The sequence below is a fragment of the Ahaetulla prasina genome, chromosome 2 (genome assembly GCF_028640845.1).
Source record: "Ahaetulla prasina isolate Xishuangbanna chromosome 2, ASM2864084v1, whole genome shotgun sequence".
NCBI classification, from domain to species: domain Eukaryota; kingdom Metazoa; phylum Chordata; class Lepidosauria; order Squamata; family Colubridae; genus Ahaetulla; species Ahaetulla prasina.
Genome location: NC_080540.1, coordinates 107,530,094 through 107,548,808, shown reverse-complemented (window position 1 = coordinate 107,548,808; position 18,715 = coordinate 107,530,094). Strand labels below are relative to the sequence as shown.

General features: G+C 37.5%; 1 protein-coding gene across 1 annotated transcript in view; it reads right to left on the bottom strand.

The window, feature by feature from the left end:
• The window catches only part of LOC131193332 (sulfate transporter-like), a 53,504-nt gene extending 37,081 nt beyond the window's left edge, over positions 1 to 16,423 (bottom strand). Inside the window, exons 1-4 of the mRNA XM_058173393.1 lie at positions 16,242 to 16,423; positions 13,948 to 14,000; positions 5,950 to 6,601; positions 3,232 to 4,738 (exon numbers count right to left, since the gene is read on the bottom strand). Of these exons, the coding sequence (XP_058029376.1) occupies positions 3,233 to 4,738; positions 5,950 to 6,591 (2,148 nt within the window). The 5' untranslated portion in view covers positions 6,592 to 6,601; positions 13,948 to 14,000; positions 16,242 to 16,423 and the 3' untranslated portion in view covers position 3,232. The remainder of the gene's footprint in view (positions 1 to 3,231; positions 4,739 to 5,949; positions 6,602 to 13,947; positions 14,001 to 16,241) is intronic.
• Positions 16,424 to 18,715: the final 2,292 nt, after the last annotated feature.

Below are 18,715 nucleotides of genomic sequence, written 5' to 3'. Positions count from 1 at the left end.
ATTTTTAATAGCTATGAGAGGAGTATGTACATTGTTCTCTTAATAATAGGAGTCTATTGTTTCATAATACTTCACAAAATCAAAGATTTCCAAAGAATGAGAGTGATTTTATGGTAATTTTTAAAAAGCCAAGCAGCCTCTTCCTAAAATTATATTCTATTATGCAGAAGTAACAGTGAAAAGGCACTATTGCCCGCCAGAAGACATAAACAAATAAATGCATTCAACCCTCCACTGCAATTTACTGTATCTTTTGAAGTTCGGCATGGTTAATTCTTACTCATTAAAAAAAATAATCAAGCAGGAACTTCTCTAGTAAACTGTGCCCCCTAGAGATTTCGCCATAAATTACAAGCTACATGTAAACACAGCAAGTGGCATATCTTTTGTCTCCCTTAATTCATAGCATTAGGATTTAATATTACCATGGTTTCCACAGTTTAGGTGGTTTTTAGATGTTTGATTAAGTAACCCTTTTCAGCTGTTGGGCATGTTTGGAATTTTCAGAGAATGTCATGGGTGCTCTCACAAAACTGCTGTTAAGATGGATACAACCCTTTACATTGATTTATAAACAAATTGTAGTATTCCTTTTCTTGCTCTAGAACTTGTGGACTTTAACTCCCAGAGTTCCTCAGCTGTGACATATTGCAACTTTTTTCCTTTGCTAAAGCCAGAGTGGGCATGGCCAGTGTGTGACGTATCTGGCCCGTGAGTTTGACACCCCTGCTCTAGAGGCATTCTATTTAATTATTTTTTTAAAAAATCCAGGTGGGGCACAGAATTTAGCAGCTCCCCAAAGATGAATTCTTGATGCTGTGGCACTGCCAGACACTTAGCTGTCTATCTCTGGATTACACAAAGTCATACAGGAAAAGTATCCTGTGTCAAGAGCTATTAGTTGCTATGGTTTCCATGAAACCTTCAGGATGCCAATGAACACAGAAGACAAATAATGCCTTTGTGCTTTATTGATGGCATCCTTCTAACCCTTTTTGGAAATGTTTATATAGAAGAAACTCTTAACTGCTATTAATCTTATGAATATCCATATCTTTTGTTCAAGTCCACTAGTGTAGTTTTTCCAAATAACTCAGAAAAAAGGGGAAAGTTTCTAGGTCAATGAAATAAGTTTAACATTGTTCATCCAGATTTCTTAATATCAAATTTCTATATTTTTTTATGGAACTTAATTCCTATATTCATACACAACTAATTGAGATATGCATCTGGGAAACAGCAAATAATCATACTTTGACAAAAAAACTCTGTAACTCAAGAGACATTTTATCTTTGCTGTTATCTATGACAGATTTTCATTTTTTCAGAAGAGATTGTAAAGGAATTGTTCTTTAATATTGGTTACAACCCTTCTGTTTTGTGCCAAGAAAACTAACAGCAGCAATGCAGAAGTTCCAAGGATTCCTTATCAAAGATCTTTTTACCAACTCAAAAACCCTCAATACCCTTTTATGACAGCTGTAGCACTGTTAACAACGAATGGAAAGGAATCTTTAAGATGTGACAATAATGCTTTCATTTTCAATTAGAATTTCATGTATCTAGCCTGAGATTTTCAAAACAATGATCTTATTTTTGCAAAGTTTTGGGGGAGAGGACACACAAAAAGTAAAGGACAACGAAAGTCTTTAGTTTACCTGTAAAAATGATTATTCATCAGATTCCTTATTTAATAGTAATAACTAATTGTTTTGTGGCGCAGACAGAAAAAAGAACTAACATATTCTAACTAGCTTGGCCACCATCCGTTAGTTTTGCTGAAAGTAGAGTTAGTATTTCTGTTTCCTAAATAAAGTCTAAACAGACTAGTGTATTTTTTGGAGTATAAGATACTCTAGAGTATAAGATGCACCTTATTTTGAAGGGAGGAAAATAACGAAACGAAATTCTGCTTGAGAGGCTCTCTGTTTGGGAGGCTGCATTTGCAGCCTCCAAAAGCTCTATTTGCAAAGGCAGCCTCTCAAATGGACCTTTTGGAGGCTATTTGAGAAGCTCTTGGTTTGAGAGGCTGCATTTGCAGCCTCCAAAAGCTCCATTTGAGAGGACGCACAGAGGCCGAAGGGTGGGCGGGACTACATTCAGGTGTATGATGCACCCAAATTTTCACCCTGTTTTAGGGGGAGAAAAATTTGTCTTATACTCCAAAAAATACATTAAGTATCTACTATACAATATGGCTATAACTTGAGAACTATTTGTAGGTGCTTCATACAGTGTACAGGTAGTCCTCGGCTTACAATTGAACCTAAAATTTCTGTTGTTAAGCCAGACATTTTAAAGTGAGTTTTGCCCTATTTTACTACCTTTCTTGCCACAGTTGTTAAGTGAATCACTGCAGTTGATAAGTTAGTAACCCAGTTGTTAAGTGAATCTGGCTTCCCCATTGACTTTACTTGTCAGTTGCAAAAGGGGATCACATGACCTTGGGACACAGCAATGGTTATAAATATGAACCAGTTGCAAAGCATCTGAATTTTGATCACACAATCATGGGGATCCTGGAAAGGTGGTAACTGTGAAAAATGGTTGTAAGTCACATTTTTTCAGTCCGTTGTAACTTTGAATGGTCACTATAAACAAATTGTTATAAGTTGAGGACCACATGTATTTCAAATGACATACTTACTCCCATGGCCACCTAATTTGACATACGGTTTATTCCACATTCAGTAGTATGGGGCTGAAATTTCTAAAGTGGGGAGAAATGCCCCAAACCACGATGGATTTCCATTTTTCTGAGATATTTCATCCCCAAATAGTGTATTCATGACACACCCACATAATTTAGAAGCATTCCTGAGAGGCACCAATGGAGTTGCAAGAAAACAAGCATAAAGAAGCACACATTTTTCCTTCCATGAACGGTGGTGACATTACTGGCCCAGCAGTGTGGGATGAAGACTTTTGGCCCTAAAAGCATCCAAACCAGAAGGGTCCACTTTGTGATGCACACACATTAAAGTTTTGAGTATTTGTTCTTCTGGCCAAGCACAACTTATGTGTGTACTTATCATTCATGCATAGGATTCATCACCATTTTCTCAGTGCGCAATTCAGCAGAGCAAAACGAAAGGTACAAAATGAATTTGTCTATAATCTTGTATGATCAATAGCATGTGAAAAAGAAATTGCCCTTTATAACTTGGTGAGATAATAGTATGTATAATGCCCAGCATCATTAGTCTCATTAAACAGGAAGCTTCTACTTACATTAGGTTTCAGAGACACAGCTGCCATTATGCTTATATGTACACAATGCATATTCCACAGCTTGGTGCACACTGTGGAAGAGACAATGCTTCTCTCCTTTTTTAACATACTCCCCTCGCTGCAAGGAGTCCCTCACAGAGAGATTACATTGAGCCAGCAGCACCCGGATGCCAATTTCCCCATAGTCCCTTTGAACTTCCTTCAGTGTATGGATCCCTGCTGTATCCAAGAACTGCACTGCACAGCAGTCTATTACTAGTGTATGGAATGCGAGTTGCTGAGCGACAAGCTGCACCGAAGTTTCTGCCTGTTTTCCACTGGCTCCATCTGATTTTTCAGTAGGTATTTGCTTTTCTAGCTTTCTCTTTGCTGCCAATTCCAATGAAGGATTGACTCCGGTCTTCTTGTACAGCAAGGACTTAAAGTTCTCTTTGTTTGCGTAGTATATTGGTGCTTCAAAGCGAAAAAGTCTGATGCCTGCTTCAACTTGAAGGCCACTATAGGCAGAAAGGGGTTCATAGATTTCAGAGTCTGGTACCAGACCAAGGAGCTGTCCTTCTGGATTTTGTGTCCGCAGAATGACACAAATCATTGAAAAACAGACCCCAATAAGAAGGCCAAGTTCAGTGCTTATCAGTGCTGAACATAACATAGTGACAAACCAGATCAGTGTGTCAATTTTGCTTAACCGCCACATTTTTGGCAGGTCACGAAATTTTCGCAAGGCTCCTTTGAGGTTGACAATGATGATGACCGCTAGCACACATTTCTGAAGGGAATAGAAGAGGGGAGCAATCACAAGGAGAACTAACAAGATGACCAAACCAGTCACCACACCAGAGATCTGAGTCTTGCAGCCTGTCGCATCTTTCACTAGAGTTTTGGCAAGGGCCGCGCTGGTTGTGAAACAATGAAAGAAAGACGGGATGATGTTGCAGAAACCAATGGCATACATTTCCTGGTTGGGTTTAACTGTATAACCATGTTTCTTGGCAAACATCTCTGAAAGAGATACAGTAATGGCAAAGCCAATAATGGCTATGGGCACTGCATCCATAGCCACGCTAGGAATCAGACTCCAATCTGGCGATTGTGGTGGTAGAAATCCAGTTGGTATATGTCCAGCCACACTGGAATTGTATTTCTCTTTCAGCTTCCCAAAATGAGAAGCCAGTGTGGCTATTATGACCACTAAGAGCTCAGTGGGCAAGGGAGCCTTAAGTTTTGATTTGAACCGCTCATTTAACTCTTTTGCTGGAATAAGAACAAGAAAACACAAGCAGCTGGTGATAAGGTCACAGATGTTGGTGTTATGGAAGTTTCTGAATATGTTTATCCATGTATTTAAAAGAGAACCAATGCCACTGCTCCGTGGAATGTTTAAGCCCAAGAGGTATTTGGCTTGTGAGGTGAGGATGGTTAAGGAAGCGCCAGTAACAAATCCGCTGAGTAAGGAATCAGAGAGGTACACCGAGATGAAGCCCACCTGGAAGAAGCCCATAGCAACCTGAAGAAAAAAGAGAAGATTAGATGACACTTCCGTATTTATAAAGGAAATGAGGCAGAAAGGTGAGTACATGTTATTAGACAGGTCTTGATATATTATGCTATTCAGAATTACAAATAGCTATGCGTTTGTTTCAGGTTCTTCAACATGTTTAATTATTATTATAAGAAATTTCTTGTTTGTTTTTAAATATATTTCTACTTCTTAAGATTGCAATTTTAATTTTTTTTTAAAAAAGCCACTTAACCCTTATACTGTGTATGATTTAATTGTGATATGCATGTTTACTTTGATATAAAATTTGTCTGATGTGGTATATGCTTGCCAAAAATAAAGAGGAAGGGGGTGGGTTTACTGGTTGTTGTTTTTTGTGAGGGACATTTTCCCACATATCTATATATATCAGCTATAACTAAATCTACCTATTTGTATCTGGTTTCTCTATTTGTTTTGTGTTTAATATAATCCTTAATAAAAACTATTGGAAAGAAAGCTCAGAACCCTACAGTCACTTCATAAACTTCCTTTGTCCATCCTATTAATGTGAAAAAAACAGTATTGCGTATTTTATTGCGTATTTCCAATAGTATTGGAAATACGCAATAAAATAAACAAACAAACAAAGGTTCATCAGATCTAGCATGTGGACTTTTGCCATATCTACTGGTGGCTCCTTAAAGGATCGGTATCTTTTCCTGGGATTGTATGGTAGCCACAAGGTCTCAGATCATGAAATGGTATTAAGAATGAAGTACACCATCTCTACCTGGTCTACATCCAAGTACTGCATATCTCTATTCAGGATCAATGATGCAACTCCTGTGCAAAACAAGCAATATAACATGTATCTAAAATATTTTTAAATTAAATTTGGGAATATGAAGTATTTTTCCTAAATAAATTTCAAGTCTAAGCTGGTGCAATCTGTAAGAATTGCACATATTCATTCTTTTAATTCAAAGTATAGATATAATACTAAAATTGCTTTCCAGAATTGGTCCCCTTCCTGCTGTTTTGAGATTATAGAATTGCACTTAGAATTGTAATTCACTATTACATTTTTTTCCACCTGTATATCTGTAGGACATAGGATGGAGAAATCTAAGCTACAGTTCTTATATCTTCAATTTTGCATACTTGCAAACAAAGCCCCCAAAAGGTAAAGAACTGATATCAGATGACATGGATCCCCTTTAACTGCAATTTCTTACCTGATAAATTCCAGCTATGAAAGTCACAGTTGCTCCAACAATAATTGCATAGCAACTCCTATCACATACTTTCTGTGAAGTCTGATTGGCAGTCCAAGACACCATTGTGACATTTATGAGATCATTCATATCAGAATGATAATTGCTAGAAGCATCTGATATTGAATTGTACCCAGCAATCTGTAATTCACGGTCTACCACTTCTCCCACCATCAAGCAGAGTACACCAAAAATGCCAACCGAGATATGATGGGAAGTTCCAAACAGAAAATAAATGATGCTTGCAAAAAATGATGTGTATAGACCATAGATAGGTTCTTGGCCAGCCAAAAGGGAATAAGCAATGGACTGTGGGACTAGCAAAATTCCTACAATTATACCAGACATAAGGTCACCCAAGAAATACTCCTTCAGTTTGTACTTGGGGAGCCACGTCAGTACTGGGAAAAAACTGAAAAGCAGATCTTTGGCTTTAGCTGGGCTACAGCTGCAATTTTTCTTCAATTTCTTTAGCATGTAAGCTTTAATATCTGTACTTTTTCCTATATATTCTAGAGAGATCCTGGAATAATCATTCCCTTTGCCATAAGTCTCCTCTGCCAATTCAAGCATTGGATGGATGTGATTGGTTTCTGTTGCCATCCTTGGAGATCTGTAGAAAAATGGAGAAAAAAAATGTAAGAGTTTCACCCCTAATCCATATTCAGATAAAAGTCTTATTAAGACAAAATTCATACAAGCAATTCTGGAAAAGAAAAGACTTACCGGTCTTAATTTATATTAAACAAACCAAAACTGAAATAAATCAGGACTAGCATCTGTTAAATCTAAATTATATCATTAAAACATAAAGCACTAAAGAAGGGGCTCAAAATCCATGGCTGAAATGGACAACACTCTGATGAATATTGATAGCATAATTTCCTGTAAATTAACACGATAAAACAAATGAAATAAGGAACATAAACTTTTAAATGACCTTTAAAGCACTTGAAAGCAATAAAAAATGGAAGGTTATCAAAATAATTTTTAAAAACCCACTGAATGGTCCAGGCAACTGGGAAGGAAAAGATTTCCCACACCTGATGTACCTAATAATAAACGGGGAAACAAAGAAGCCCTTAAATACATGGGAAGTTTTATATTAGATAGTTTCTGGACTGGATGGTCCAACTAAGCAAACAGTTTTATTCTGTTAAGAGGGGCAGTTATGGGAATGAGGCAGTGGTGGGTTGCTACCGGTTCTGACCGGTTCTCAAGAAACACTGGCAAAAATCTGGCCAAGTTCACCGAACCGGTAACGATGCCCAGCTGGCCATGCCCCCGAACCGGTTCCCTTGGCCAAAGAGGTTGTAAAAAAAAGGTTTTAAAAGGCTCCTCTGGCGATCCCAGCTGAGTTGCCTAAGCACCAGAACCTTTAAAAAACACGTTTTCTACAAGCTCTTCAGCCGAAGAGTTTGTAGAAAAAATCCTTTTAAGAGGTTGCGATCATCTGGGCTGCCATGAGGCAAGCCTCATGGGATCGTCAGAGGAGCCTTTTAAAATCTTTTTTTCCTCTGGCAATCCCAGATGAATTTTCTGATCATCACAGGCTTTTAAAATGACTTTTTTACAACCTCTTACAACCACCCATGCCCACTCAATTCCCCCTCCTCACTTACCTATAATTGCTGCTCCTTTTGGGCTTGCAAATCATGCCTTCCTTCGGCTTCTTCAATCAGTTGTATCAGCTAGGAAATGAGTCTGCCTGCCTAAAATCCATCTCCTCGGTGAGCAACTGAATCTGCCTGCCTCAATTGGGTAAGTAAACTATTAAAAATAGTTAACTGAGTTTTTTTTAAGGAGTTGGGTTTTTAGACAGCAATTAAAAGTTAAGGAAGTTTTAAATTTAGCTGCTTTTATTTAAAACGGGTCTCCAACCTTACTAACTTTAAGGCTTATGGACAAACTCCCAGAGTCAACTCTGGGAGTTGAAGTCCACAAACCTTAAAGTTACTAAGGTCGGAGACCCCTGATCTAAAAAATATAAATAAAATAAGATAATAAAATAAAATATTTGTGCAGCTTTCTGAGATTTGGTGTGTTTCTGTAGTGTTTCACTCTAACTACACAAACACACAAAATCTCACAAAGCTGTATGTGGTATTTTGTGTGTGTGTGTGTCCGTTGTATTGTGGCGTGTGTGTGTAAAATGTGAAAGTTGGTTTTTGAGCTTTTTGTGGCTATGTGAAGTTCCTGCTTGTTGCAGGGGCCATTTTGGGTGAAGTGCAGCTGTTTTTACATTGTGTGTGTCAGTTGTGTTGTATTGTGTGGGTGTAAAGTGTGAAAGTTGGTTTTTGGTACCTCTTATTGTTTTGTATACTTTGGTTATTATTTTTATTATTTATTGTTATTGGCCACACCCACCCAGTCACGACTGCCAAGCTACTCTCACCCAGTCACACGACCAGCAAGCCACGACCAGTGTCACATGACCAGCAAGCCATGCCCACAAAATAAACCATGCCCACAGAACCAGTAGTAAAAAATTTTAGAATCCACCCCTGGAATGAGGAAGAATTAGTAAGAATGCAGAGCTAATTTTCCCCTTTTCAAAGTTTGAATCTACACATTCAGAAAGAATGAAGGAAGAGATTACTTCTAACTTCAGCTACCTAGTTTTTCAAACTTTGTTACAATTGCCTCCTGCTTTACTTCCATACAGCATAAGTAACACGTATGGCTTCTCTTTTTTATCCACACAATAGATCTATAAGGCTGATTGCATTGGATTAAATCATAATTGGACTATGATTGGATTAAGGCATATGCTATTTAAAAACTTAAGCATCTTTAAACCTGTAAGACTGATTGCATTGGACTAAGTGGATATGCTATTTAAAAACTTAAGCATTTTTAAACCTTGTATATTCTGGGGTAATCCAAAAATGTATTTTTAATCTAAGATGAATAGTAATTTAAGGTGTATAATATTAATATCTTCTTACAAAAGATATACCAAGAAAACATGTTTTACTGCTTCTTCCAAAAGAATAGTAGATGTAATATAAGGAATTTCATTTCCATTTAGAGACTAGGGACACTCTTGTCCACAACCTTCTGCTGTATGTTTCTTTTACAATTATGGATTGCAAGAATTGCATTTACAGGAAGAAACATAAATATTTTACAATGCTATCTACTCCACAAGAAAGAGGCACTTATATTTTGCATATTACCCAAAGAATGTGAATCAAGTATGATCACACAGTAAATAAATTTTTAAACTTTAGTGTTTTCAAAGCATGCTCTTTTTATGAGTATCTATTGTTTGCATTTCATTTTCATCATTTCCTATGAAAATATCAATGCATGAAAATCTTTTATTTTAAATATAATTGTGGATGATAGTACCTAAGTGATCTTGGCTGCCTTCAAAAAGCAAAGCAAGGCCAGATTTGAATAGGATAGGATAAGAAGCCATCAGGAAAATCCAAGTTTGTAAGAGAAACTGGAAATAAACGTACACATGTGCACACATTAGAAAAAGAACATGATAAACCATTTTTTTTTCTGTTGGCAAGAAAATTGTATAAGAAAACTTATGCCAAGAAGTCCTAAGAAGCCAAGCTTCATTCAAAAAGACTTTGAGAATATATTGGGCCCTCAATACAAAAGAAAGCTCAGGACTCTGTAGGTTGGAAACATGTGGAAGAAGCCTTCATCCTGCAGGGGATAGACAGTGGGGACACACTTATTCACCTACAGCCAATTTAAGCCAATAGATGCTGATTTTTCAATAAATATTGGGATTCAATTTTGCTACAAGTCAAGAACAATAGAGGAGATAGGTAAATTAATTTATCAATGAATGAATCAAATTTATAGATGTTGCATGTAAGAGATATTACCCAGATACATCTACAAATTTGGGGTGATGGTAATATGTACATACTGTATGTACATATTGTATATTATTTTACATACTGTTTGAAAAATGAAGCTAAATTTGTCTTTAGCCTCCCTCCCTGTCATTTCTGATGCTCATGAAGCATTCTACAAATTTCAATTTTTCAATTGTCCAAAAACTATGAAATAATTTCTCACTTTTTTAAGGCAGGACAACATACTAAAGCTGAAAGATTCAAACAAATGTGGCACACAACTTAACTTTACTAACTTGAATTCAAAGCAGTTCTTTGTACAGAAATTGTACAGAAATTTAGGGAAAAAATATAATAAAAATATTATGATCAAAATATAAGCAATATCATTAACTGGCTCCTGTTTTGTTGTATCTCAACTTATTAAGCTCATCTGGCTGGTCTCTGGCTACTGATTATGCTTTCTATTATTTTCACTCTTATTCCATAATAAATTGTGAGTGTAATGGGTACACTCACAAGACTAAGAGAACACATTTTCTGTCTTTCCACATGTGTGTGTGGAAAACCCCAAGAATTGATTTGAGAGCCTTTTGTGATGTTTGTGTTTCTATGACCAAAGACTAAACTTCAGAAAATGTGCTTAAGAGAAGCAGAATTTCTAGAGAACCAGACTATTATCCACCGTGTTTCTGCAGATCTCTGTTATGCTTGCATAAATCTTGCAAGATTTTGGGAAACAAATATGCTCTTACTAGCTCTTTGGTCTTTTAAATTTAAGAACACAAAATGCAGTAGGTAACCAGTTGCAAATTTATATGGCATTTAGCCTAGTTCAATATCTTTGAAAGTACTTACAGTAAAACAACTACATGTCTGTCATGTGAAAACTAAGGAGTGTCTGTGTATAGTAAAAGGCTTCCAACATCAAGGAAAAAGTGGTTTATTAGGAAGCTGCCTGGCACCAGAAGCTGGCTTGACTATATTTCACCTTTATATGTCCAAGTATGAAAGATTTCATTGTGTAGTGAATGTCTCTCCAATATACAAGCGGCTTATTGCATATAAAATAAAACCACTTATAAGGCTATGACCAGCTCTAGTTTAATATTTTTTCTAGCAGAACTGCCTATTTAAAATAAATGCTTAAATTTAGCTACCTTTCTCATCCTTAGCTTTTGATATGACTAGCTCATTTGTCTAATTGCCGTAAGAATTATCCACAATATGTAGAACATTAACGGATACATTCACAAGACTAAGAGGTTTCTGGAGTCAACAAAAGTGCCTGGCATGATTGAGAACACAAATTATGGTTTTCTAGAATTCTTATTCTGAAGTTATAAAGTAATTCAAATATTTGCAATATAATAAGGAAGTTCTTTTTAACTAAGTAAAATGAATTACTCTGTACTTCATCCAAACCTCAACTATTGGTACTTTTGAAAAGAAATTAGCTAACATTTATTCAATTCCATTCATTCAGACAAATCTGTATTTAATATTTTTCCTTTTGTTAACTAGGAACTCAAGGATATGTAACAGAACCGAAGAACTTTCTTTTTAAAAAGTTTATTTGTAATAGGACTGCCTAGAAAAGCTTTTATTATAATACACTTATTAACTTTTTAGGGGGCACAGGACTTCTTTTTTTCTAATCCAGCAGAATCCATTTCTCTGCAGGAAATCTTTAAGAATAAACAAATTCAAATCCCATTAGCAGATAAACCTACTTTAAATCAACACCACTATTTCATTCACAATGGTGCTTAGTAATTGAAAAGAGCAACTTCTTCCTGGTTGCTAAATCCTGAGTAGACATTTGGCTATCCTTCTGGGATAGCATTGGAATGCTTATTGCTTGAAGGAAATTCTGGTTTAAAAATTTACAGAGAACAGCCAGCACATAAACACTATTTGCTTGAGAGTATGAAATCATTTTTGAACACATGAGATTTCAGATTAACCTACTGCTTAAATAAATTTAGAGCCTGAAGCTATTCATATGTGACACATATAACATCAGCATCAGATTAATAGGGAGGCAACTTTCTTCTCCTTTTAATTAAGCTTCTATCGTCAAGCTGCTTTGTTTTTCATAGCAATTGTCCTGCTTGGATGCACTATTTTTCACTGTGCTTACTTAGTTCAATATGAAAGCATATTGATACAAGAGGCAATGACAGCTTGTTTCTCGACCAGATTACTGCAAAGCCTGAAAGTTTTTGGGCCCCAAAGAAGTGATTGGATCAAGGTCAATAGTTGACTTCTGTACCTAAGAAAGGATTAGAACTTGGGTCTTCTCCAGCACTATAATACTGGCTTTTCTTTTACAACCAAGTAATTCAAATTTACTATTGTCATTTTCTCTCAGTGGCTGTATCCATTGTGACAAGGCTATTAAATCAGATAGTTTAAATTTACTCATGTGAATTGTAATCAGTTCAACTTTGGGTCAAAGGAACACTAAATCCAGTGAAATCATTAACTTGATATTCTTCCACAAATGGCTACTGGAATTATGCACAAAGAAACAGATAGTATTTTACACTTTCAACTAGCCTCTTTCAAATGTAGCTTAAGATCAATGAAAGAGATATTAAATTGCACACTGGGGAACAAGAAGAGCAAAACAAAATTATTAAGATCTACTTGGAGGTAAAAAAAAAAAGACTTATACCATTTGTCCCATCATTATTTTATAATGTGAGAGTTATATCACAGAATTAAAATAAACATGATTTTGCTGCTGATCCAGTTCTACAGAGGAATTATTGAGTCTGTCATCTGCACCTCTATAACTGTCTGGTTTGGTTCTGCAACCCAACAAGACAGACACAAACTTTGGAGGATAATTAGAACTGCAGAAAAAATAATTGCTACCAACCTGCCTTTCATTGAGGACCTGTATACTGCACGAATCAAGAAGAGGGCCATGAAAATATTTACAGATCCCTCACATCCTGGACATAAACTGTATAGAACACTGCACACCAGAACAACTAGACACAAGAACAGTTTTTTCCCGAACGCCATCACTCTGCTAAACAAATAATTCCCTCAACACTGTCAAACTATTTACTAAATCTGTACTATTAATCTTCTCATCATTCCCATCACCCATCTCCTTCCACTTATGACTGTATGACTGTAATTTTGTTGCTGGTAATCCTTATAATTTTTATTGATATTGATTGTTTCCTGATTATTTATTTGTACCCTATGATTATCATTAAGTGTTGTATCATTAAGTGTTAAATTTGTACCCTATGACCATCATTAAGTGTTGTAAGTGTTGTACCTTGATGAAGGTATCTTTTCTTTTATGTACACTGAGAGCATATGCACCAAGACAAATTCCTTGTATGTCCAATCACACTTGGCCAATAAAAAATTCTATTCTATTCTATTCTATTCTATTCTATTCTATTCTATTCTATTCTATTCTATCCTATCCTATCCTATCCTATCCTATCCTATCCTATCCTATCCTTCATGGGAAATGTGAGGCCTACAAATTATTCTTGTTATTATTAAATTTTTATTCTGCCATTTTTTGTGGGGGAGAGTCAATTCAAGGCAACAAACGTATCTAATGCTCCTGTCTCCTATTTTCCCCACAACCACCACCTTGTGTGGTGAGCTGGGCTGAGAGAAAGTGACTGACCCCAGCCTTCCAGAGGCCTAAAACTCAGTGCCTCCTGATTTCTAGGCCAGCATCTTCAGTAAAGCATTACAGACAAACAACTGCTTCTACAAGGAAACCTGAAGTGTAAAACTTCAGGATGGGACTGGGGATTATAACAATTTTTATACTATAATATTTGAGGTTTTTGTTTTAAGTGTACCACTTTAATCAACGGGCAACACCTGGTAGTTTACAACAGTTAAATTGATGTAAGACACGGGTGTCAAACTCAATTGGGTCACGGGCCAGATCATGACATATCACGATGTTTTTTGCCTTTGCAGAGCCAGGGTGGGCGTGGCCGGTGTGTGATGTATCCGACCTGTTGGCCGCCCGTTTGACAGGGCTGATGTAAAACATCACCTCTCAACAATAAAATAATTGTAAAAAATACCCTCTTCCTTCCAAATGTATAGCGTCAATCCATTTTACCCTTTCTTTACTCACCGTTGTCTTTTTCTTTTTCACTATGTAGGCTTTTTTTCTTAATTAGATGAATTCTACAAGAAAATATTAATAGAAAATTTGGTCAAAACAGGCAATACATGTTCTCACATAGTTGTAACGAAATACTGTTATGCCTGAACTCAGGGTATTTTACTGTTTTTTTAAATATTGTCAGCTAAGTTTAAAAATACTTAACTTTTCAAAAGAACACTCTTCTCCCTTTCCCTGTAAAGGGAGAAAATCCCTTTATTTTAAACTGGAACTGTATTTTACACAAAATATTTTTTAACATTCAGAGAACTTAATATATATTATCTCAAACTATATTAAAATAATTCTGTAATATTTTATCTTTTCACCTTTTTTACACAAACCTAGAGGAAAATTCTTCCCCTTCCTATTTTATCCACAACAATCCACTGATGCCTAAAACAGGCTTACAATTTACCAGCTATAGGTTTCCAGGCCAACATCACACCAGACTGGTTCTAATACTGTACAGAATTGACAAACATGTTGGATGCATATATAAAACATGAAATAAATGTATATGTTATGATAAATAGGATCACAGCCAGAATAGCTGCAGTTTTTATGACCACCATATTTTTCTCAGATATTATGTTGTTTATGGAAACCATTTCAGCTCTATCCATGTAGAAATATGGTGTCACAATGGTTAGAATGCAGTACTGCAGGCTAATTCTGCTGACCGCACAGCAGTTTGATTCTCACTGGCTCAAGGTTGACTCAGCCTCCCATCCTTCCAAGGTCAGTAAAATGAGGACCCATATTGTTGGGGGAAATATGCTGACTGTGTAAACCACTTAGAGGGCTATAAAGCATTATGAAGTGGTATATAAGTCAAAGTGTTATTGCTAGTGCTAATATTTTCCTGCACAAGCTTCAGTTCAGGATGGAAAATGGCTGTTCATAAGCAATAAAAACCAATTTTATGATACCATTCTAATTAACTGTTGTAAAAATACTTGTCTACAAAGAGTCAAGTCAACCTTCTCCAACTACCAGACTTGAAAAGTAGGAAAGCAAGCAGGAAAAAATAATCACCAACTTATGTTCAAAAGTAATTCATTCTTCTCTAACAAATGTTGTCTTCAACTGCATCTCAGTATGAAAATCAAATACTAGTTGTGTGATATAAGTTAAATTTTCTTCCAGAATCAGAAATGAAACACGTTAAATTCCAAGTTAAGGTACCAGACTAGAAACTGGGAGACTGTTCTTGTCCTGCTTTAAGTATGAAAGCCTGCTGGGTGACCAGTCACTCTCTCAGCCTTCACAGAGTCATTGTTGTGGGGGAAATAGGAGGAAGGATATATCATATTAGGTATGTTTGTTGCCTTAAGTTATTTGTAAAAAATAATAAAGGTGGGATAAAAATAAATAAAAGAGATTATTAAAAGATAATCAGCAATATTCTATTCATTAAAACAATCTTAAATATCATTAATACACACACAGTGCTTCCGAATTAATTGACCAAGTATTTCTAGCTTCTAATTTAAATTCTATTTAATCCCCCCTCCCCCATTTTAATTTTTCTCTTGTTGACTGGGACATGTTATAGTTTTGAACACTACAAGGCTTACACACCTTATCCATGTTGATATTTAAATTAATTACTGCTTTAGCAGTGAAATCTTGTATTCCTCTTCTGAGAAACACACCTCGCAGAGTTCAATAAAATTCGTTGCAAGGTAAGTACTTAAAAGCGCAGTTCTTTTTCCAGAACTTTTTGAAGTGATTTACAATAAAAATAAATAAAAATACGAATTAGAAATAGTAGACACCATCAGGACAAGAGCACAGTCCACTATAAAAGCAAGGAACAAAACCTACGGGCTCAGGATCTACCAAGTGGAGCAATGCACCCCAAGTCAGCCCCAGTGTAGGTGAGACCATTTACACTGAATCCGATTTTGAATAGTGAGCTATATTGGTTTTGTAGCTTTTTGAGCTTTTCTCGATGGGCTATACGGAAATCTCTCTGTAGTTAGAGAAAATACAAACATTCCAAGAAAGCGCGCGGGGTCTCCTCTTACCATTTTAAATGGTAGAGCAGACGCCCCCTCACAAGTCTACGTAGTAAATCCCATTCAACGCTTACCCACTCCCGAACTCCGCATAGTACAACGGAGGAGGCGGGAACACTCAGAAGGATGGGAGGACACGAACGCGTGGCGTCCTTTTTATCCCTTTTGCATTTTGCCAACTCTTTGAAAGGGTTTTAGCTGCTCCCGGCACACGACCCCCAACTCCACCGCAGAACTCACTTGTTCCGGAGTTTCTCCTTCTGACGGCTTCGTCCTCGGAGAAGCACAGAGGCGCGTGAAAGCACCGGCGACTGGTCCCTGTTCCCGGAGCACCTCCACCCGGTTTTCTCTCTCTTTTTTTCTCCCCTCGAGACGCCGGACGCCGAACTCTTTGCCTTACCCGTCAAAGGAGGCGGGGGGGGGGGGGGGAAGGTCTTCCGCAGCCTTTCGCCAAACAAGCAACAAACTTGCTTGTTCGGCTCCCGCCAGTCAGCCAACCTATAAACGCCGCCCAACTCCGGCCCACTTGGCGGGCGGCCAAACCGGCGGAGCGGCCTCTGGTGAAGTTGGCAGCGGGAGTGGAGAAGTCGCAATGGTGGGGAGAGAGACTTTCTTCTGGGAAACTCCGAGATGGGGGTGGAGGTGGGGAGTTGCCCGTCTTTGGACACGAAAAGCAAACCGTCAACCCGCCTTGTACTTTTTGGCGCTTTTGTAATACTTGGAGCTCAGTCTGCAATCGGCTCCGTTGCTTCCTGGCGCCCCGCAATTATATATGTGCAATTTTAGAGGTTGAGGAAAGGTTCAGTAGCCACAGACAGAAGGCTTTTGATAGGCTTGCGGGTGGGTTGCGCGCTAAAACCTGGTGTCACCATTTTCAGAATAGTTTCGAAATGCCACCAATACGTTGAGGTGGTGCTTTTTCAAAATTGGAGCAGCCCTGCCTTTAGCTTGCAAAATACTTCTTAAGTACCGTTTGTAAGGTGTGTGGGGTTTTTTTTCTCCCTCTCCCGACAGAGAGAAAGTAGAAGAGAAGAAATACAGGTAGTCCTTGATTTACGACACTTCATTTAGTAACTGTTTAAAGTTACAACCGCACTGAAAAATGTGACTTATGACCATTTTTCACAGTTACAACCTTTGCACCATCCCCAGGATCATGTGGTCCAAATTCAGATGCTTGGCAACTGGTTCATATTTATGATGGTTGCTGTGTCCCAAGGTCGTCATCTTTTGCCACCTCCTGACAAGCAAAGTCAATGGGGGAGCCAGATTCACTTAACAGCCAGGTTACTAACTTACCAAATGCAGTGATTCGCTTAACAACTGTGGCAAGAAAGGTCGTAAAATGGGGCAAAATTCCGTTAACAAATGTCTCACTTAACAACGGAAATGTTGGGCTCAATTGTGGTTGCAAGTCGAGGCCTAGCTGTAATTGTCCTCTTGTATGACCTACAGAGTTAAAGGATGGGCTGCGGGTAATGGAAGAAAACAGTTCACTAACCATGACTTGGAGACATGCTAGAGAACTGTAGCAGAAAAGCTTTTGCAATCAAAAATGAAGAGTCCCCTAGCATTTTGGCAATTTATGTGACACATTTTATTTAAGAGGCAGAAGCATTCCCCAGCAGCTCCTCACTTCATCTGATGCAATGGAGTGGCTAAACTGATGTAGGATTTAAATGGGGATGAGAAGGAGAGAAAATGAGGGTAGCTAGGCAGGGGTAGGTTACTTGTGAGACAGATTACCTGTAATGTTTTTAAAAGCCCTGGTTTGTTGAGACTTTCTGAGATAGCGTCAAACCTTTTGACTAGCAGCCTTCGGCTCAGTTGTGTTGCTCTTTTCCAACAAGTCTACAAGAGATGCAGTGCAGTGTCCTGGGAGATTGAAATGTTCTGATAAATATTCGTCTTTGATTTGAATTCAAATGTCAAACCTGTAGCTATTTTTTCCCCTACCATTTTGCCTCCTTTGCCCTACAGACAGGGCAAATTCACTTTGCCCAGTGAATTGGAATCCAGAATCCAGTATGCTATGAAATACATGGAAGAACAGTTTGGATAATTTCTATGTAGCAATCAAGATTGTATAGGATGGATGGGGAATCATATGCATCCATCCATCACTGCATCATATCCCCACCACCCACATACTTGATAGCTGTGCTCCACAACTCATATATCAGAACAGCTCTGTGGATACAGCAACACACCCAGGATTCCACTGGCTGACATGGGATCTTTTCTTGTTTTAAAGTCATAGGCCAGATGAGTGTGAAGAGGATCTATAATTCTAGGGAGACTGACCCCCCCTTAAACTATAAGAGGTATTTACAGGACTACTCCTTTTAGGATAGCTATTCTATCCTGCAGCTAAAATGTAGAAGTTTAGTTCTGACAATCACTGTACAGATAATTGTTTACAAGGAATTTTCAGATTAAGATGATATTCTGCTGTTCAGGAAAATAACAAATTTGCTTGAGAAGTATTTTTCATCAAATGAGTGTGATGCTTTCCAAAAGTTGGGAGTAAGAATACACTGTGGGCCTTAAGGCAGGTAGCCTGTTCAGTGAAAAAGAACCCATGGTGAAAATTCCCAGGGTATCATATGACTTCTCTAACATTGTTAAGAGAAAATGAAGTACACTCTGGCCTGGTTATCAGTGATTGGAGATGAAATGACACCTGCAAGTTGATACAGCTGTTAAACTGAATA